General features: G+C 50.9%; 1 protein-coding gene across 3 annotated transcripts; it reads left to right on the top strand.

Moving 5' to 3' along the window:
- Positions 1-1,615: 1,615 nt before the first annotated feature.
- TFE3 (transcription factor binding to IGHM enhancer 3) lies at positions 1,616-12,813 on the top strand. 3 transcript variants are annotated; one of them, XM_045877651.3, is made up of 10 exons: positions 1,616-1,880; positions 4,197-4,310; positions 5,380-5,674; positions 6,336-6,581; positions 6,664-6,768; positions 8,232-8,349; positions 8,896-8,952; positions 9,132-9,207; positions 10,333-10,507; positions 10,958-12,813. In XM_045877651.3, exons 1-10 carry the CDS (start codon positions 1,765-1,767, stop codon positions 11,396-11,398), a joined length of 1,743 nt encoding a protein of 580 aa, XP_045733607.1. In that variant the 5' UTR covers positions 1,616-1,764; the 3' UTR covers positions 11,399-12,813. The 3 variants fall into 3 exon arrangements, with proteins under 3 accessions (XP_045733607.1, XP_045733614.1, XP_045733620.1); XM_045877658.3 differs by having other exon boundaries at positions 1,618-1,880; positions 10,333-10,480; XM_045877664.3 differs by having other exon boundaries at positions 1,856-1,880; positions 5,436-5,674.
- Positions 12,814-21,836: the final 9,023 nt, after the last annotated feature.

The following is a 21,836-nucleotide window of genomic DNA, read 5'->3' as shown; positions in this document are numbered from 1 at the left end:
TAGATATTCTTACATATTTAAGACACCATAGGAATTTAAACATCAGGTCTACAAGTTCCATTTTGGAATTTTTATTGGTAATGTGTTGATTTTTTAAAAAAGATTAATGAAGGGGGCGTGCCTGAGTGGCTTAAGCACTGGACTCTTGGTCTGGGCTCAGCTCATGATCTCAGGGTCCTGAGATCAAGCCCCAGGACCAGCTGAGACTCTCCCTCTCCCTCTGCCCCTGCCCCCTGGCGCGTGCTCTTTCTCTCTGTCTCTCCCCGAAATCAATCAATCAATCTTTTAAGAAAAGATTAATTTGGGAACGAATTGTCATCTTTATTATGTGGATAATGGGGTTGTGCATGTGGGGATGTGCATGTTTACCAAGCCAACTTCCTGTGACAATACAGGAACGTGCAAGACAGATGAGAACTCAGTGAAGTTCCCTGAGGTCCAACTGCTGGGCAGGGTCTTGGAATTTTGGGAAGGAAGAAGGGAAGGTTGCAGGTCCAGGTGTTCTGTGAGCTGACTGTGCCCCTGAAAGTAGGGCTGGGGGACCCTCTGCTGTGTGCAAGCCAACTTGCCTGTATCCAGAATACAGAGGAACTCAATAAATGTTTGTTCAATCAGTGCACAAATGAGTGAATCAAGTTTTGGAGAACTTATTGTATGCCAAAGAACCTGCTAGCACTTTCCATAAATCATCTCTAATCCTCATAACAACCCTGCCAGACAGGTATTATGACCCCCATCTGACAGGCCAGGAAAGCTGAAGCTCGGCGAGGGGCAATCCCTTGCTCAAATCCAAACCCGGATCTTTATGATTCTAGAAGTCATTCACCGAAGGGACCAGATCTAATTTCCCTCCTTCCACTCATTCATCTACCTGCGAAGGATTTATTAAGCACTTACTATGTAGCACAACGACCTAGTACAACAACTGCTCTAGGTGACGAAGAGTAGGCGGAGTGCTCCCGGGAAGATCAGCTGGGCGGCTAGTTTGCGGGTCCCGAAAGGGCGGGGTTTCTGGTGCGCACCTCCAGGGAATGTAGCTGCCTCGGCCTCCTAGTTAAGGCTTCAGCTGACTCGGAGGCACTGCTAGATGGAGGCTGCAGCGCGATCTAGGGAGCTGATATTACGAACACTGGCCAAAAGGGGGCGCGGTCCTGCTGCTAGAAGCCTGGTCTGGAGACCCTCTGCGCGCTGACAGGCCATCGGTGCGCAGGCGCAGGGGACTCAAGGAGCGGCTTAAAAATCCTGCGGAGGGATCATTTGCGAGGAGGGGGCGTGGCGTAACCAAAGTACCTCTCGCTGATTTGCCTCTGTCTCTGAGGGCGTGGCCTAGCTGCGTCCTTCTCGGAATGAGGGCCGGCCGAATCTAGTTTTCCCTCCGCGTCGGAGGCGTAGTTTAGGGCGGGCCCTCGAGCCACCCCTCGATGATTGGCCGCCTCACTCAGAGGGGGTGGCCCGGCGAGCCGTCCATCCTCAGTGCGGTCACTTCCTGTGGAGTTTCCCCAGCCCAGGGAGGAGGGGGAAGAGGACGAGGGGGAGGAGGGCGGTCGTCCGGGGTTAGGTTGAGGGGGGGGTGTTGGTCCGTTCAGGGCGGGGGATGACTCACGGCCCATCCCATCGCCCCGACGCCGCCCGCCCGCGCAGAGCTCGCTCCATGGCTTAGCGGAGGAGGCGGTGGCGAGCGGGGGGGAGGGGGACTCTTATTTTGTTAGGGGGACCGGGCCGAGGCCCGACCGGCCTGGAAGGGCTCGCCCGGGGCCGGGCGTCATGTCTCATGCGGCCGAGCCAGCTCGGGACGGCGTAGAGGCCAGCGCGGAAGGCCCTCGTGCCGTGTTCGTGCTGTTGGAGGAGCGCAGGCCAGCCGACTCGGCCCAGCTGCTCAGGTGCGGGGCCGCCTGGGGCCGGTGGTGCCGACTGGGGTTCCTGGGGGGGACAACGGGAGCCCTGGACTGGGATTGGAGGCCCTCGGCCTAGGCTTGGAGGACGTCGGGGCGCCGGTCTTGGGGGGGGTACCTAAGGAATCCGGCGGTGGCCTGCTTGGACTGAGGCTTAAAGAAGTCATGGAAGTGCCTTAAGGGAGGCCTGGTGCCGATTTGGGGGGCTCTTGACTGGGTTTAGAAGGGGAAGATTCTGTTGTGTCCAGAGCCTGGTCTAGGGTAACTGAACTTGGGGGACTGATGCTGAATTTGGGCTCCTTGAGTCAGGCGTGAGGGGAATGAATTTGAGGGGGAACTCTGTAGGTGAGGCACTGATCTGAAGGGACTTTTCCCCTCAGTGTCAGAGAAAGGGTCCTGGGAGACACTGGGAGACAGAAGTGCTGTCTTGGAAGCTGGGTTGCTTGAGGCTCTGTTTGGGGATAATAGGACTCTGGAGGGATTTGGGGGTACCTCAGATATGCTACATGGGACCAGCTTTGTGTGTGTGAGTGAGCAAGAGAAGCAACATTCAAGACTTGACCCGAATAATCACTTCACCCCTGCCCACCCACCCAGCTGGGTCAGATCCTAGGGATAGTGGAAAAGTCCTCTTCCCACACCCCCCTAGGGGCTTGAATGGGAGACAGCGAGGCAGACAGAGGCAACAGAGATGGTGCTACTTCTTAGGTCAGGGAAGAAGGCCTCAGACCTTATTTGGGAACCCAGACGAGGGTCTTGTTCCTGCTGCCACCCATCCTAGCCTCTCAGCCAGCCTGGCTCAACCCCTGCGCGCGGGCGCACATACATGTGCACACGCACACGCGCGCATACATTCTTTTTCTCCCCCTCCCAGTCTGTCTGTCAGACCCTGGAAATCATCTCGAATCTGTCCCTAGAGCTGGAATGAGCACCAATTGCACCATCCCTGCCGGGGTGGGCCCTCTGTGGCCTCTTTGCATCCTCAGTTCCACCAGCAGGCTTGTAAGCCCCTCTCTGTCCACACCCTGCCCACCCCAGGGCCCATGTCTCTGAACTTCTGGGCAATGGGTGTGTGAGCAGGAGATGGGGCTTTGCTTTCTTCCTGGGATTGTGCTGAGCTCAGCGGCTCCCCGAGCTTCCTCTTCCCGACTTCCTGGGTGGTTTTAGGTCCCCATCTGAGGGTGAAGAAAGGAAGGAAGAAGACAGATCCTTGGGGAGGGGAGAGAGTTCTCGTCAAGCGAAGTCACCCACAGTGTCTCAGGATTCTAAGTCTTTGACTTAATTCAGGATGCATATCCATTCACGTGCATGTGAATGCCCCCTACACACTAGGGTCTTGCCCCCTCCCCCCCCCCCCCGCCCGGCCTGGAGGGCTGATCCGGAGCCTTTGCACCTAATGCTTCCCCATCTTCTGATGCCTTCATAACAACCTGGTTCATCACAGTAGTGGGAATAGTTTAAAGGGGGGGTGTACATGGCTTTTTATTTTGTGTCAGTGGGTGTTGGTATTAGAGGTGTGTGTGTGTGTGTGTGTTTCTATCCAAAAAAACAGAAGAGCGCTGGATAGGCTCCTCCCGCCAAGAAAAGAATGCTCGTCTAAGCGGATCATCCATCCCAATTCTCCCTCTTTTAAATCCAAATTGCTGGAATGAGGAGAGCCCTTGATATTTCTGTTTCGTATTTGTGTGTGTTTTGGCATACCCTGAACTCAGGCTGGGGGGTGGGGTACTCATTTGCAAAGTCGTGGATCCTTCCATCAAGTGAATCATCGACCCCAGTTCTTTGTGATGCATTCAGTTTGTGTCACAATGGACTGTTGGGCGAAGGATGCTCCTACCGTGCTGTTAAGTGTATAGACCCACGTGGGCTCACCTTCAGCTGCCAGGACCCCAGTAGGGGGTGTGGGGACTGGAAGAACTCTGAATGCAAAGTCAGGACTCCTGCAAAGTGAATTGTCATTCCTAAATTCTTCGCTTCTCTTTTCCCTCAAACCCAGGTTGTTACGCTTGATTGTGTTAGATTGAGGAGTTGGGATCCAGGCAATCTTACTATTTTTAATCCTAAAGGACTATGGGTAACAGAGCAAAAGAGAGTGGGGAGGGAAGAGGGGTGTGGGGAGGGAGGAAGACCTGGGAATTCCCGCTGGTGGTACCCAGAGGAGTGGCCTCCTCTGAGGGATGCACTCTGTTCCCCCCTCCCCTGGTGTCTCTCTCCTCCCACTGCCCACTCTTTCTTTCTCTCTTGGAGGGGAGTGAGGTCTCCATACACTCACTGACCATCACCCTTCCCTCCTTTCACCCTCAGCCTCAACTCTTTGCTTCCGGAATCTGGGATTGTTGCCGACATCGAATTAGAAAGTGTCCTCGATCCGGACAGCTACTACGAGCTCAAAAGCCAGCCCCCACCGCTACGCTCAAGGTCTGTCTCCTCTGACTCCCCTCCCAAGTCCTCAGACCCCTCCATCCCCTCTGGGGCAGAGGCCCTCAGTGCCAGGCCAACCCTTTCGGCAGCCTGCATTTTCCTGATTGGAAAATTGGGGGCCTGAAAGAGTATGTCACACAGGAAAGCAGGTGGCCAAGCTGGGATTCCATTAGCTTGAACCAGACCTCCCCTGCCCACCCACCCCCCGCCCCCCAACCCACATTCCCATTCATACACAAATATTGCAGGGAGCCTGGGATGGCCTGTGTGTGCCCAGCCGCCCCGCGGAGCCCTACCCACAACCCCTGCTCACCCCTTCCCCCACTCAACAGACTCACCCACCCCCAACCCTTGAGGAACCCCTGCTGGTCTCTTCTTTCCCCCAGCTTGGAAGTCTAAATGTGCTGAGTCATCGGCCTGGGCTCTAAGAGAGGGGAGGGGACCTGGAAGAGGGGCAGGAAGAGAGGATTGTGAAATCTCTGAGATTTTCAAGACTGACTAGCTCCTGGGACTAGAGGCCCAGGCAGGGGCAGACAAAGGGCCTGCACTTGCCCCTGTAGCCAGATGCCCACGATCAGGAGCTCAGGGAGCATCCTCAGCCCCAAATTGAGCTTAAGAGCCCTCTGTATCCTAATCTACTGCCACGGCCCCAATTTGGCATCCTTCTGCTCTCCTTTAAATAGGATGAACCGCTCTCCCAGAGCCTAGCAATGGCATCTCTCCTCAATGTTTGAGCAGGCCCCGATCCAGCCTTCACCATAAGGACCAAGGGCTGAAACTCCCCCCCACACCTCCAGACTGACCTCTAAGGGCTGGGACTCGGCCTGGCTCCACTGTCTCCCCCATCAGACAGTGACCCCTGAGGGCTGGGCGTGGGCTTGGTCCCTGTGTCTCCCCTGTCAGACTGTGACCCCTGAGAGCCGTGACCAGGCCTGGCTCCTCCACATTGTGACCCCTGAGGCGGACACCAGGCCGAAGCCCAGCATCTGCTGTATCCCACGATGACTCCTTAGGCTTGGGATGAGACTTTTAGCTTACCTGTGGCCCCATATTTCCCATTCCACAGCCTCCCAATATCACTGCAAGCCACCCCAGCTCCACTCTCTGCATCATCTTCTGCAGGGGGCTCCAGGACCCCTGCCATGTCGGCCTCTTCTTCATCGCGGGTCTTGCTGCGGCAGCAGCTAATGCGGGCCCAGGCCCAGGAGCAGGAGAGGCGTGAGCGACGGGAACAGGCCGCAGCCTCTTCCTTCCCCAGCCCTGCCCCTGCCTCTCCCGCCATCTCAGTCGTCGGCGTCTCTGCGGGGGGCCACACTTTGGGCCGTCCTCCCCCTGCTCAGGTGCCCAGGGAGGTGCTCAAGGTAAGGTGACATCCAGAGGCCCTGGGAGGGGTCTCAGTGACTGAGGAGTGGTCGTGGTGGCTTCGGGCCCGAGGTCCTAGGCGTTCTAAGGAAGGTTCCAATTACTGTTCAGATAGGCTGTGTTAGCGTCCCATTGCGTTTGGGGCTTCCGAGGCATTCTTGTACAGGGGTGAGGGGTTCTTGGGAGCCACAGGATGTCTGGGTGGACCATGGAAGGTCGTGGGCACCTCAAGTGGGTGCTGGGCCTCCTGTGAAGTAACCCCAGGAAGAACTTCGCAGGAAGAGCCTCCTGTGCGTGTGATACATTGAGAGTTTGGCCACTGGGCTGACTTGGGAAGCCATGTGTGGTTCTCAGGTCTCCTAGGTGATGTCAGAGACGGGGGGGCGGGGACTCTTGGGAACTGTGACAGGGTGCTCCAGAAACTGAGGGTTTCTGTCAGCCGTGGGTGGCTCTTGGGGGGCTGGGAGGGATTTCGGAGAAAGAGACTTTGGGTCCTGGGGGAGACTTCCCAGGATTTGGGGAGGTTGGGGCATCTCAGATTCTGGGCCTAGTTTGCTGGCCTGCGCCTAGAAACAGATGACCTCTGAGGGTCAGCCTGGGGCTCAGAGTCATCCCATCCTACCGTGTCCCCTTCCGTCCTTCCTCGCGCTCGTCCCCCAGGTGCAGACCCATCTGGAGAACCCGACACGCTACCACCTACAGCAGGCACGCCGGCAACAGGTGAAACAGTACCTGTCCACCACGCTCGGCCCCAAGCTGGCTTCCCAGGCCCTCACCCCACCACCGGGGGCTGCTGGTGCCCAGCCGCTCCCTGCGCCCGAGGCTGCCCATGCCGCCGGCCCTGCAGGCAGCGCTCCCAACAGCCCCATGGCACTACTCACCATTGGGTCCAGCTCAGAGAAGGAGGTAAGCGGCTGCAGACGACCTTCCCGTGCTCTCCCTCGTGCAGCTTCTTCTAACCCTCGTCCGTATTGCCTTCTTCCCCTAGATTGATGATGTCATTGATGAGATCATCAGCCTGGAATCCAGCTACAACGATGAGATGCTCAGCTATCTGCCCGGAGGCACTGCAGGGCTGCAGCTCCCCAGCACGGTGAGGCCCTGAGATGGGAGGCTGGCTGACCATCAGTCGCATCCCTCTATCCCTGAGACGACACCCAGGCTGGCTGTGTATATAAGACCCTTACTTTGGATCGTACTAAGATAGAGAAGGAGGCTGTGGGATGAGAAGAGAGCATACCAGGGCCCTGGTCCCTTGTGTTGGGCTGTGTGGAGAGGTAGACCTGGTAGATGCTGATAGATACAAGGGTGGGGACTCCGTGGAAATAATCAGGGCATACCCAGGCACTCAAGCTGCCGTGTGGGAGGGACCAAGGAATGGGGCTCTTGTAGCAATTTGAATGTACCAAGAGATTCAGGTCATTGGGACATACCCAAACCATGTAGTGATTGGAACATAGCAAAAGTCTTAAAACACGGTGTGGTTGAACCTTGGGGTGATTGGAACGTACAACATCTCTTTCAGTGAACCATGCCAAGAGGCTGGGTCCTTGTAGAGAGTGGATAAAACTCTCTAGAGCAAGGGATGTGCCACTAAATTATACCATTCTGGTTCTGGAACATTCCAGGAGTCCCATAACTTGCTTTGGGACATACCAAGGGGCTGTGGCTTTGTTTCTTTCTGACACCCTGAAAGGACAGAAGCGTGTATAAATTTGGCACCAGCTTATCAGAACTTTTTATTGATTTGGACACAGCTAGAGACTGGGGCGTTATATCTCATGGATCCAGCAGACTAGCAGGAGTTTCAAGAGATGATAACTCATCAAGAGGTGGGACTAATTACTTAGGGATTAGTGTGTAGCCCTAGAGTATATCCGGGAGAGGGCGAAGGAGAGAGAAAAAAAATCAAGGCTGGCATAAAAGCAGCGCTCATTGAGTAGTTGGACAAGAAATCCTGAGAGATCAGAAGGTGTAGGAAGATACTAGAAGTCAGGGGCTTGGTGCATGACCTGTGCGACACAGTCACGGCAGAAGACTAGAGATCGTGCTGGAACTCTCCGGAAGGCCAGCTTTTGGATGGAACGTTACCATGACAGTTTCCTAAGGTCTGAGAAGATTGAGCTGGAGTGTTCCAAGAATGCCGACTTGGAATGTTGTGCTAGGACGGGCTGACGGGCTGGAATGTTGCATCGTAGCCGACAAAGACCTGTGAACGGGTGGTTTTCCAGCATTGCTTCTCAGAGCCACCCCCAGAGTTGGGGAGAGGGGCTTCAGAGGTCGCTGAGGTATTTGAGGGCGTGCAGGGGCACGATGGACAGGTCCAGCAGACTCGGGTCCCCCAGCGAAGCAGGGTGGGTCTGCGTGAGCCTGTCCCCCACTATTGTGTCCCGCGCAAAGTTCCCCTGAACGAGAAGGAAGGGTCCCTGCATTGAGCCAGCCACTCCTTGCATTAGGTTATCTGTGGAGCGTGTGGAGGGGTGGGGCCGGGTTCTGAGAAAGGGCCAGGCCTGGGACTGGTCCTAGCTGTTGTCTCTCTGCCCTCCTTGTCCCCAGCTGCCCGTGTCAGGGAATCTGCTTGATGTGTACAGTAGTCAGGGCGTGGCCACGCCAGCCATCACTGTCAGCAACTCCTGCCCGGCCGAGCTGCCCAACATCAAACGGGAGATCTCTGGTAAGGGCCAGGCTCTTGGCCCCGCTCCGGGGTGAGCCCCATGTCAACCAGGTGGGCCTGATGCCGGGGGAAGGGGTTTAAGCGGACAGAAAGGGGCTGTTTGCCCTCTTCTTCCACACGGCCCATGGGCTTGCTTTTACCCTATTTCCTCTCGTCTCACGTTTAACAAATGACCTGTTACCAGGGCTTCTTAAAAAAAAAAAAAATCATAGGGGCGCCTGGGTGGCTCAGTTGCTAAGCGTCTGCCTTCGGCTCAGGTCATGATCCCAGGGTCCTGGGATCGAGCCCCACATCGGGCTCCCTGCTCCGCGGGAGGCCTGCTTCTCCCTCTCCCACTCCCCCTACTTGTGTTCCCTCTCTCGCTGTCTCTCTCTCTCTGTCAAATAAATAAATAAAATCTTTAAAAAAAAATCATAAAAGTGGCACTTAAAAAAAAAAAGTCACTTCCCTGCCTGCACCCACCACATCCTATCCCCGGCAGCCGTACGTGCTGCCCTCCGTCTCTCCCATGTCCAGAGGCCCTGACTGCCCCCCCCTCTCTTCCAGAGACCGAGGCCAAGGCCCTTTTGAAGGAACGACAGAAGAAAGACAATCACAACCTAAGTGAGTGAGCTTCCGCGTCCTTGCCGGCATGCTGTGTAGCCCTGCCTCAGTCCATGCTGGCCTTCCTTGGGGGCGGGGGGGGGGGCTGTCCCTTCAACAGCCTCCCCACCCCCCCCCAGCTCCTCTTCCCTCCTCAGCCTGTTGACAACTTTCCCACTCTTCTCCCCGCCCCCCCAAAGTTGAGCGTCGCCGGCGATTCAACATTAACGACAGGATCAAGGAGCTGGGCACCCTCATCCCCAAGTCCAGTGACCCGTGAGTCTGGGCCGGGGAGCCTTGGGCTGGTGGAAAGTGGGACGAGGGCCCCATTCTCCCAAAGCTGTTCCTGGGTGGAAAGTGCCCGGCGTCTTCCGCTCCTGGCCCTGGCCCATCCAGCCTTCGTCACCCCGAGCAGGGGCACAGCCCCCCATTGTCCCCAACCTACAATTTTAGGTGCATGACATTGCAGTCTGTGTGCCTCATCTGGTCCCCATATGACAGAGGCACTTTGCTTTTGGTTCATTTAGTACTTCCTAATTATTCATTCAAGAGACGCATTGAGCTGCTTTGTGTCAGGGACCGCGCTAGGCCCGGAGGATACCAGAGGGACAAAACAGGCAAAAATGCCTGAGCTCCTGGAACTGATACTTTAGTGGAGGCAGACAGACCACAAACAAGATAAATAAGTAAAATCTGGGCAGTTATGAGGAGTGTTGTGGAGAAAAAGAAGAGAAGATGGGGGGGTACCTGGCAGGCTCAGTTGGTAGAGTGTGCTACTTTTTTTTTTTTTTTTTAAGATTTTATTTATTCATTTGAGAGAGAGAGAAAGAGAGAGCACAAGCAGGGGGAGAGGGAGAAGTAGACTTCCCAGTGAGCTGGGAGCCCGATGCGGGGCTCGATCCCAGGACCTGGAGATCATGACCCGAGCCCAAGGCAGACGCTTAACCATCTGAGCCATCCAGGCGCCTCAGCGTGCGACTCTTGACCTCAGGGTCGTGAGTTCAAGCCCCACGTTGGGCATAGAGCTGACTTTAAAAAAAGAATAGAAGATGGGGGAATGTTGGCGAGGGTTACAACTCGGGGTGAGGAGGGCGGGCACAGGGCAGGCCTGGACTGAGGAGGCAACGTTTGCGGTGAGGCAGGAACCATCTCTCTGGGTGTCTGGGGAAGAGTGTCCGCGCAGAGGGCACAGCTGGCCTGGAGGCCCTGAGGCGGGAGCCTGAATCTGCTCTTCCCCTGGAACGACTGGGCAGGGCATTCCGTCCCCTTGATGTACCCCGCAGCCCCCGAACTGTGGGTCTAGGCCCGCGGCGGGCTGTTCTGCCGCGGACGGTTGCCCCCTCAGCTCCCGCCGCCCCCGACGATGCAGCGCTCCCTCCTGTCCCCCGTCGGGCCCTGCAGGGAGATGCGCTGGAACAAGGGCACCATCCTGAAGGCCTCTGTGGATTACATCCGCAAGTTGCAGAAGGAGCAGCAACGCTCCAAAGACCTGGAGAGCCGGCAGCGCTCCCTGGAGCAAACGAACCGCAGCCTGCAGCTCCGGATCCAGGTTTGCGACGAGGAGGCCGGGGCACAGGTGACAGGGGGCTTCCGACAGGCAGAGGCAGAGCAGGCCAGCATTTTCCTGGCACACTTGGGGGACCCCCGGGCCGCCCCGACGGGCGCGCCTGTGACGACAAGTAGCCCCCAGAACCTTAACGGGAATAGCGCCGAGCGTTGGCTCGCGCGTATGGTGTAGGTCCCGTGTGGCGCGCTGTGCCGGGAGCCCGGCTCCGTTTGCTCAGGTAGCCCCGGCTCGGATGCTCTGAGGCTCGGATGCTCTGAGGCCGCGTACTCGTTGTAGAGAGCGCGGCTCGGAGGCCCCGCGAGCTTACGCAAAACCTGCCTCGGGTCGCACAACTAGTGAGCAGGCAGCAGAGGTGGGTTTGGCACCCAGGCGGCCCGCCCTTGGAACCGTCAGACTTCTCTGCCCCTGAGGAACTGTGACCCCATCTGATCCCGCCTCCCCACCCCCTACTTTCCGCAGGAGCTAGAATTGCAGGCGCAGATCCATGGTCTGCCGGTGCCTCCCAGCCCCGGGCTGCTCTCCCTGGCCACAACCTCCGCCTCGGACGGCCTCAAGCCAGAGCAGCTGGACGTTGAGGAGGAGGGCAGGCCGGGCACAGCACCATTTCCCGCAGCGGGGGGGTCTGCCCAGAGTGCTCCCCATCAGCAGCCCCCGGCGCCACCCTCGGATGCCCTTCTGGACCTGCACTTTCCCAGCGACCACCTGGGGGATCTGGGGGACCCCTTCCACCTGGGGCTGGAGGACATTCTGATGGAGGAGGAGGAGGGGGGGGTGGGGGGACTGTCGGGCGCCCTGTCCCCACTGCGGGCTGCCTCTGACCCCCTGCTCTCGTCGGTATCCCCCGCTGTCTCCAAGGCCAGCAGTCGCCGCAGCAGCTTCAGCATGGAGGAGGAGTCCTGATCAGGCCTCACCCCTCCCCTGGGACTTACCCACCCAGGAAAGGAGGACGTGTCAGGATGAGGCCCCGCCTTTCCCCCCCCACCCTCCCGTGAGACTGCCCTGCCCAGGTGTTGTGGGGGACGAGCAGATGTGATGAGGTCCCACCCCCGTAACCAGGGGAGGAGGAGGAGTCAGATGAGGCCCCGCCCCCTCCCCACAATACCAACCAGTGAGGTGTTTCAGCCGTGGAGAAGGCGGTAACCTCCGGGCCTGTCCCCTGGAGATCACAGCCTCGCCCCTGCCCTTTGGGACCTGCCCTTGCCCAGGTGTGGGAAGGAGGCGGGATGAGCTAGGCCCCTGTCGCTTAGGGACTTTACTAGTCCTAGCCAGGTCTCCTGGGATAAGGAGGTAGCAGGATACCGGTCCACCCCCTCTCTTGGAACCACTAGTCTAGTCCATCCTGGCAAGGAAGAGGAGTCACAATAACAGAGGTCTCACCCTGGGGTTTTAAGCCCTGCCCCTTTCCCCTGATCCCCGCCTTGTCCAGCCGAGGAACAGAAGTGAGGAGGAGAGCGAGCCCTTCACCTGGGAGCTCAGTCCTGGCCTTCCAGCAAGGCAGGAGCTAGGCTCCGCCCCTTCCCTATAGGCACAGCCACTCGCAGGTATTTCAGGCACGGAGGAGTCCATGAGATCAGGCCACGAGGAGATCACAGACCTTGTCCCTTAGCAACATCCCATCCAAGCATTCCACGCTGCAGGGGGGAGTGGTACTTCAGCTCCCCAGCCTTAGCCTGGGACCAATGGGACCTAACCCAGGAGGGCTCTGAGCCAACTTCGCCCTTGGAGAAGGGGGCAGATCTTGAAATCTTGTGGGTCGACATTCCAGACCTCCATCAGGAGTGAGAGCTAGACCCTCACCCTTGGGTAGAGTCCCGCCTCCTACCTTGAAGGGCAGTTTGGGGAGGTGATAGGAATTAGGGGTCCTGAGTCCAGGTTCCCAGAGCCAACACCCCAGCACTCTTACAGTCTGTAGAGGAACAAGATGAAGGAAGGGGCCTTTCTGGGGAGTTCCCAAGCCCAGGAAAAAAGTGGAAGCCTACCCCACCAAAGCAGAGGGTTGGAGGGAGGGTTGCAAAAGCATATGTACCCCTCTTTGGTTTATCTGATTTTTTTATTGACCCCCCCCCTTCTCAGAAGCTAGGTCACCTCCAACCTCTGGCCTCCACCCAGTTCTCCATTTGGAGGAATCCTCCCCATTTCAGAGCTATTAAGAGACACTCCCTGCCCATCCTCACCCTTCCTACCACATACACCCAAGGTTTTCAGCTTCGGATCCTTAGGGTCAAGCCCCAAGGAGGGTGTACTAAGGGGTCTGTAGGTTTGTGATTAAAATAATAAATGCTAGGCGTGTTTGATGCGCTTTTAACTTTGGCAAAGAGTCTCCTATCCTTGCATTTAACTACAATGAGCACGGTTGGGGCTGGCCAGGAGGAGGAAAGGGTTTTGGAAGAAATAGATTTAAGTGGGATGGATAAAAGAACTTAGAGGGGCTGGAGGAAAACAACCTGTAAGCAAAGGCAGTCAGTCCTTAACTACCTGCCAGACACCCTCCTGTTCCGAGTGTTTCACTGAATGGTTGAATCTAAGGAATACTTATCAAGAAAGTGCCGCTTCTTATTCCCATTTCATGTTGGGAGAAACCGAGAACTAGAGTTTAACTCCCTGAAGATACACAGCTGGTAGACGGACGAAGAACTAAAGGGTAAAATTAGGAGAGCGAGAGATCTGGTTTGAAGCATGTCACCACCCAGGGCAGAGGGGGCAAAGATTTTCTCGCACACTCACTTTGGAAACCGATAAGGAAGCATATGAGGATATCTCCTGGCAGGCAGTAGAGGTCTACCAGATGGTCCAAAGGGCACAAACAAAAACCATAAAGGTGGAGGGACAGGCAAGCAGTTCCATTTTGGGACAAATGTTGACATTTGGGGGGAATTTAAATGGAGGTAAACAAACACAAATAATCCTGAAGGCTGGAAAAAATATATTATTTTTGGAACTCCTCCACCAGGCTCTGACTCCCAGGACGAGGATTGGGCCTGGCCCTGCGTCTGCCCCAGCAGATTGGAACCACCACCCTTCCTACCCCTTTCTGGCCTGTCACACTGACCCCTAAGGCCTGGTTGCTGAGCCTCTAACACCAGACTGGCAGCTCCCTGATAACCTTTTCTGGACTTTTTTCTCCTCGAATCTGCCATGTTCTCTTTTTCATTTTGTGAACATAACATGTAATGCCCAGAAGTGTTTTTCTCAAAGTTTGTATTCTGAAGTAAGTTTAGCTTTACAGAAGAGCTGCAAAGACATTGACGTTCCCATACCCATCAACCAGCTCTCTCTAATGTAAATATCTTACAGAACCATGGCATATTTATTGATGCTAAGAAAATAACATTGGCACAGTACCAGGAACTCAACCTTCAGACTTTATTTGGATTTGACTTTTTTCCATGAAAAATTTTTTTTTTCTGTTCTAGGATCCAAGTAAGGAAACTGTTATCTCTTCCTGTGTAGCAAATTACCACAATCTCGGTGGCTAAAAACAACACACGTTCATTTCCCAGATTTTCTGGGTCATGAATCCAGGCTGGCTTAGCTGGGTCTTCTACTTCTGTGGCTTTCCCAAGGATACCATCACGGAAGGTGTTGGGCGGGATTCAGGACTCCTCTGGAAGTGGGACTAGGGAAGGATCTGGTCTGAGCTCCCATGAGTTCGGACAGGACTCAGTTCTCTGTAGCCTGTTAAACTGAGGGCCCCAGTTCCTTGCTGGCTGTCAGCTGGGGGTGCCCTCAGTCCTTGACATGTGTTCCTTTCCTTCCATGAGGCAGTTCACAGCATGGTAGTTTGCTTTGTCAAAGCCAGCAAGAGGGGTGCCTGGGTGGCTCAGTCGTTAAACGTCTGCCTTCGGCTCAGGTCATGATCCCAGGGTCCCGGGATCGAGCCCCACATCGGGCTTCTTGCTCAGTGGGAAGTTTGCTTCTCTCTCTCCCAGTCCCCCTGCTTGTGTTCGCTCTCTCACTGTGTCTCTCTCTGTCAAGTAAATAAATAAAATCTTAAAAAAAAAAAAAAAAAGCCAGCAAGAGAGTCAACTAGGGATACGGAAGTTGCAGTCTCTTGTAATCTAATCGTGGGAAGTGACATCTCCTCAAAGGTGAGGCATTTTCTTGGTTAGAGTCAAGTTACTCCAGGGGAGGGGATTACAAGAGACCATGAATATCAGTAAGCAGGGACCAATGAGGGGCCATCTTAGCAGCTCCCTACCACGTTGCATTTAGCTGCCATATCTTGGTTTCTTCTGATGGTTTTGCGGTCTGTCCACTGAGAAGGGCTAGATGCTGCTCTTCTAAAAACAATGAGCATCTTTAGTACCCAGATCTTGGTTTCTAAATGACACTCTCCAGTAAAAGGAACCAGGGATCCTTGGAGAAATGGCTGGTCGTAAGGCCAGGGTAGGGAACTACAAGATGGGCCTGGAGCGACCCATAGTCCGAGAAAGTAAGGAAGTACCAGAAAAAAAAAAAAAGGAACATGTCATAAGGATATAAGAGCCATCCTGAAAGCTCCCAATGGCCAAAGCTGAAACAGCTTGAGCAACAAAAAAATAATGATAGTATTGGTTTATAGTCCCCCAAATGAAATATCTGTGATCCATACTTATATAAATCAATGATATGATTGAATAAACAAATGCTGGCTACCGGACAACTCCATGCATAAAATTCCAAATAATAATAAATATAGAAGGAATGAGGGAAATAGAAAATTATTGTTAAAATACCACAGTCATAACTGCTGCAGACCTGATCCACTAAATGCAAATATTAGTGGGCAAAACTTTAAGGTGAACATGATAGTTGCGTGGCCTTAAAGTATTGTCTCCAAAATTTTTATTAAATACTTGATCCCCGCTGACCCGAAAGAGTTGGAGCTTAATTCCCCTCCTCTTGAATCCGAGCTGGGCTCAGTCACTTGCATCAAATGACAAGAGTATGGAAAGTGAAAAACAGTAACTTTGCAGTGGAAAAATCTGACAGATACCACTTTAACCAAGAGATGAGTTAACATCACCAGTTCTAAGACACATTGCTGTCATGTACCCCCTGAAGTGATACAATGAGAAGGCATTTCACTTTCATAGAATTCTTCCTCAAAACCCCATAACCCCTGTGTAATGATGAGAAAATAGCAGAGAAAACCGAGTCAGGACAGGGACATCCTACAAAATATTTTACCCACATTCCTCAAGTGTCAAGATCACATAAGACAAGGAAAGACTGGCTGTATGTTTAAGCAAACGCAATCATGTTTGTCTCCATCTGTCAATTCTGGCTTTTTTTGGAGGGAGGCACTGAGACCCAAAAGCTGGTGTCATTCTACGGATAAGTTTATCAAGGTTATCTGGTGTCCTATGCTCCACTGGATGGAACGTGATGACTGAGATAAGAGAAACATGCAGTGAGCCTGGACTGTACCTTCTTTCCACCTGGGTCATTTTCAGGACCTCCCTGTAGGGCAGTAGAGCCTAAGCAGAGGATAGCAATATAGCTGAGCTGGGAGTGACAGATAAGATTGCAGTGCTGCTGGGATTTCATTCTACTGGAGAAAAAGCAGCTTTTTAGAGGTGGACTTCCAGAAATCACCATAGGCATTCCTGTAGGTTTTTGGCCAAATACTAGGCTGTGCAGTCTTAACAATAAAACACTGGGAGGCCAAGGAGAGATCAGTCCTGGGATTCTGTGAACTAAATGGATGCTTGCACAGTTCTGGGAGACATAGGTCTTTTGACCAGCCTGAGTAGAGAGTCCTCATCCAATACCCTAATGAGAAACAAACATGCCTTAAGAGTAGGCCACTTCAGCTCTAGCTAGAGTAAGGGTTACTGTAGATCCTCTCTAACATATCCTTTCTTTTTTTAAAGATTTTATTTATTCTTTGACAGAGAGAGAGATAGCGAGGGAGGGAACACAAGCAGGGGGAGTGGGAGAGGGACTAGTAGGCCTCCTGCTGAGCAGGGACCCCGAGGTAGGGCTCCATCCAAAGACCCTGGGATGATGACCTGAGCCAAAGGCAGACGCTTAACGACTGAGCCACCCAGGCGCCCCCCTCTAACATATCCTTAAAACATGTCTCAAGAGGATAAAGCTGGGGGCACCTGACTGCCTCAGTTAGTAGAGCATGCGACTCTTGATCTCAGGATCCTGGGTTTGAACCCCACATTGGGCATAGAGTTTACTTTATTTTTTAAGAAGATTTTATTTATTTGACAGAGAAAGACACAGTGAGAGAGGGAACACAAGCAGGGGGAGTGGGAGAGTGAGAAGCAGGTTTCCTGCTGAGCAGGGACCACAATGTGGGGCTCGATCCCAGGACCCCGGGATCATGACCTGAGCCAAAGGCAGACACTTAACCGACTGAGCCACCCAAGCGCCCATGAACAATACATTTTTAAGCTTGATATTTTATATATATGTATAATATATATATTATACATAATATATATGATTTATATATATAAGAACACCTTCCTGTATAACCCACACTTAACAAACGGAGAAGACTACTTTCTTTTTTAAAGATTTTATTTATTTGACAGAGAGAGAGATAGCAAGAGCAGGAACACAAGCAAGAGGAGTGGGAGAGGGAGAAGCAGGCTTCCCACGAAGCAGGGAGCCTGATGCAGGGCTCGATCCCAGGATCCTGGGATCATGACCTGAGCTGTAGGCAGATGCTTAACGACTGAGCCACCCAGGCACCCCTAGAGTTTACTTTAAAAAAAAAAAAAAAGAGGATCAAGCCAAATTGTGGGATTTACTATGTCTGTAGATACAATATACATAACAATGACAAAAAGGACAGGTTTTGGGAAACTATACTGTTGCAAGGCTTTTGCAGCTCATGTGAAATGGTATAATATTAACTTTCAGTTCACTGTGATAAGTTAAGGCTCTGTAATTAACAGAGCCACCTTTAAAGAAAATAATGAAAAGAGGGACAGATGAAAAGCCAATAGAAAAATAACAATTGAATATTAAAATATATTTGGTTAATGCAAAAGAAGGTGGGAAAGGAGGAACAGAGGATCAAAACCCAGAAGGAACAAATAGAAAGCATATAACAGTATGATAGAGCTTAATCTGACCATATCAGTAACTCCAAAAAGTGTAAATGGACTAAAAACCCTCTTTAAAGGCAAGGATTTTAAGACCAGAAAAATAAAAAATAATACCCAAACAGAGTTGGGTGCAAAATTTAAAGGGATGTCAAAAAAGTCAGTAGGGGCACCTGGTGGCTCAGTCATTTATGTGTCTGACTCAATCTCAACTCAGGTCTTGATCTCAGGGTCATGAGTTCAAGCCTCGTGTAGGGCTCGATGCTGGGCAGGGAGCCTACTCAAAAAAAAAAAAAAAAAAAAAGGAAACTACTAAAAAAAGTCAGTAACCAAGATAAATAACATCTTGGTTTTTTATTTTAATTCCAGTATAGTCACCATACAGATAACTAACATTTCACTGCAATTTTGACAATAAAGTGAAAATTAATGCAAAGCAATCCATGATGCACACAATATCAAAATTTGACATCAAGACAGAATTCCAAGCTGCACTTGTACTACCCCAGGAATCATGCAACTTATGGGGGGTGGGTAGGCTTAATGACATACAAAAAAAAAAAATCTCTCATGAACTGGTGGTTGCCAGTGGGGACAGGTTCCAGGGAACGGACAAAATAGGTGAAGGGGATTAAGAAGTAGAAACCTACAGTTATAAAATCAATCACAGAGATGAAAAGTATAGCATAGGATATATAAACAATAATATTATAGTAACATATGATGACAGAGGGTGACTACGCTTATCATGATGAGTCTTGCATAACGTATAGGATTGTTGAATCACTATATTATACACAAAACAAATATAACATTGTATGTCAACTATACTTTTATTAAAAAAAAAAAAACTCTCACTTGCAATTTGTTTTGAAGGTCATAGTTCATCCTGAGGGAAGTTGACAAGTTTTTTTCATTGTTTATAGCTCCCATCAAGGTAAAAGGGAACGTTTTATTTTATTACAAACACATGTTTGTGTGATGTTTTAAATATTGAGAGCACTTAGGTAAGTATTACAAATTTGATTTATTGATATATTTGACTTTTCACAAATTAAATTTGATCAAATATCAAACATTTTCTGAACAAACAATATATTTTACCAGGAAAAAAAATTGACCAGGAAACATTTATACTTTATTCACTTAAAATAGTGATAGTTTGCTATTATTAGATTCTTTTATAAAAAAATTATTTTTCTTTGTTTTTTAATATTTTATTTATTTATTTGAGAGCGAGAACACGAGCACGGGGAGGGGCAGAGGGAGAAGCAGATTTCCCGCTGAGCAGGGAGCCAGATGTGGGGCTTGATCCCAGGGCCCTGGGATCATGACCTGAGCTGAAGGCAGATGCTTAACTGACTGAGCCACCCAGGCATCCCAAAAAATTATTTTTAAATACTTGTTTTTCATTAACTTTTTTTTCTTTTAAAGATTTTATTTATTTATTTGACAGAGAGAGAGAGACACAGCAAGAGAGGGAACACAAGCAGGGGAGTGGGAGAGGGAGAAGCAGGCTTCCCTCTGAGCGGGGAGCCCGATGCGGGGCTGGATCCCAGGACCCTGGGATCATGACCCTGAGATCAAGAGTCACGTGCGACACCAATTGAGCCAGCCAGGTGCCCCATATACCACATTTTCTTTATCCATTCATCTATCAGTGAACACTTGGGTTGTTTCCGTACCTTGGCTGTTGTAAATAATGCTACAATAATCATAGGGATGGGTCACCTGGGTGGCTCAGTCGTTAAGTGTCTGCCTTCGGCTCAGGTCATGATCCCAGGGTCCTGGGATCGTGTCCCACATCAGGCTCCCTGCTCCGTGGGAAGCCTGCTTCTCCCTCTCCCACTCCCCCTGCTTGTGTTCCCTCTCTCGCTGTGTCTCTTTCTGTCAAATAAATAAATAAAATCTTTAAAAAAAATAAGCATGGGGTGCATATATCTTTTTTAATTAGTATTTTCATTTTATTTGGGTAAATACACAGTAGTGGAATTTGTTTTTAAAAATTTTATTTATTTACTTGACAGAGAGAGAGAGAGAGAGTACAAGCAGGGGGAGCAGCAGAGAGGGAGAAGCTGACTCCCTGCTGAGCAGGCAGCCCAATGTGGGGCTCCGTCCCAGGACCCTGGGATTGTGACCTGAGCCGAAGGCAGACGCTTCACCAACTGAGCCACCCAGGCGCCCCAGTGGAATTACTGAATCATATGGTAATTCTATTTTTAACTTTTTGAGGAACTTCCATACTGTTTTCCACAGTGGCTGCACCACTTTGCATTCCCACCAACAGTGCACAAGGGTTCCTTTTTCTCCACATTCTTGTCAACACTTGTTATTTCTTGTCTTTTTGATAACAGCCATTCTTTCTGGTGTGAGGTGATAGCTCGTTGTGGTTTTGATTTGCATTTCCCTGATGATTAGTGATGCTGAGCATCTTTTCATGTTTCTGTTGGCCATCTGTGTATCTTCCTTGGAAAAATGTCTATTCAGGTCTTCTGCTCGTTTTTAATTGGACTATTTGTTTTTTGGGGTGTTAAGTTGTATAAGTTATTTATATATTTTGAATATTAACCCCTTATTGTGTATATCATTTACAAACATCTTCTCCCATTCAGTAGGTTGCCTTTTTGTTTTGTTATTGGTTTCCTTCGCTGCTCAAAAGCTTTTTATTTTGGTGTGGTTCCAATAGTTTAATTTTGCTTTTGTTTCCTTTGCCAAAGGACACGTACCTAGAAAAATGTTTCTATGGCTGATGTCAAAGGAATCACTGCTTATGTTTTCTTCTAGAATTTTCATGGTTTCAGGTCTCACGTTTAGGTTTATCATCCATTTTGAGTTTATTTTTGTGTATGGTGCAAGAAAGTGGTCCAGTTTCATTCTTTCGCATGTAGCTGTCCAGTTTTCCCAACACCATTTCTTTTTTTAAAGATTTTATTTACTTTATTTGAGAGAGAGACAGTGAGTGAGAGTCAGAGAGAAGGAGCAGGGAGGAGGGGCAGAGGGAGAAGGAGAAGCAGACTCCCCGCCGAGCAGGGAGCCCGATGTGGGACTCGATCCCAGGACCCTGGGACCATGACCTGAGCTGAAGGCAGACACTTAACCAACTGAGCCGCCCAGGTGCCCCCAGCATTTCTTTTTTTTTTTTTTAAGATTTATTTTTAAGTAATCTCTACACACAACATGGGGCTCAAACTCACAACCCTAAGATCAAGAGTCGCACGCTGTAGTGACTGAGCCAGCCAGGCACCCCAATACCATTTCTTTTTTTTTTTTTTAAGATTTTATTTATTTATTTGAGAGAGAGAGTGAGAGAGAGAGAGAGAGCACAAGAGGGGGTAGCGGGAGAGGAAGAAGCAGACTCCCCGCTGAGCAGGGAGCCCGATGCGGGACTCGATCCCGGGACTCCAGGATAATGACCTGAGCCGAAGGCAGTCGCTTAACGAACTGAGCCACCCAGGTGCCCTCCCAATACCATTTCTTGAAGAGACTGTCTTTTCCCCATTGTTCGTTCTTGCCTCTTTTGTCATAGATTGACTATATAAGTGTGGGTTTATTCCAGGAGTCTCTATTCTGTTCTATTGATCTATGTGTCTATTTTTGTGTCAGTACCATACTGTTTTGATTACTACAGCTTTGTAGTGTATCTTAAAATCTGGGATTGTGATGCCTCCACCTTTGTTCTTCTTTCTCAAGATTGCTTTGTTTATCCGGGTCTTTTGTGAGTTCATACATGGCCTTGAGAATATTTTAACAGTACCAGTCACAGTGGTGTCCTGCAAAAGAAGTTTCTGTAAGTTGAAGTTGATTAAAAATTATTTTAGATTGTTACTTGGTCAGGGGCGCCTGCGTGGCTCAGTTGGTTAAGCGTCTGCCTTTGGCTTGGGTCATGATCCCAGGGTCCTGGGATTGAGCCCCGCATCGGGCTCCCTGCTCAGCGGGGAGCCTGCTTCTCCCTCTTTTGCTCCCCCTGCTTGTGCTCTTTCTCTCTGTCAAATAAATAAATAAAATCGTTTTTAAAAAAAGATTTTTACTTGGCCAGGAGAAATTGTCAAACATGGCAATTCTCTCAACTGAAAACAAGATAAGCAAGAAGCAGTGTTTTGAAAATATTATTGGTGAGCTTGCTTCTATTAAAGCAAGGAATGCAAAATTATAATAAATTCTATTTTTGGTATAAATAAAATATTCAAACTTAAAATAGGGTGCATTTTAATGCATCTACTTCTCCATTTGTCAGTTTTTCCCCACAAATTTAATGTTCTAGAACAAATTAAATTAAATTAATTAAAAATAAA

The sequence above is a fragment of the Mirounga angustirostris genome, unplaced genomic scaffold (genome assembly GCF_029215605.1).
Source record: "Mirounga angustirostris isolate CCGP_5_RB_7025 unplaced genomic scaffold, mMirAng1.0.hap1 SCAF_11, whole genome shotgun sequence".
Classification (NCBI taxonomy): Eukaryota; Metazoa; Chordata; class Mammalia; order Carnivora; family Phocidae; genus Mirounga; species Mirounga angustirostris.
Note: the sequence above shows the minus strand (reverse complement) of the source record. Positions and strands in the feature narration are given on the sequence as shown.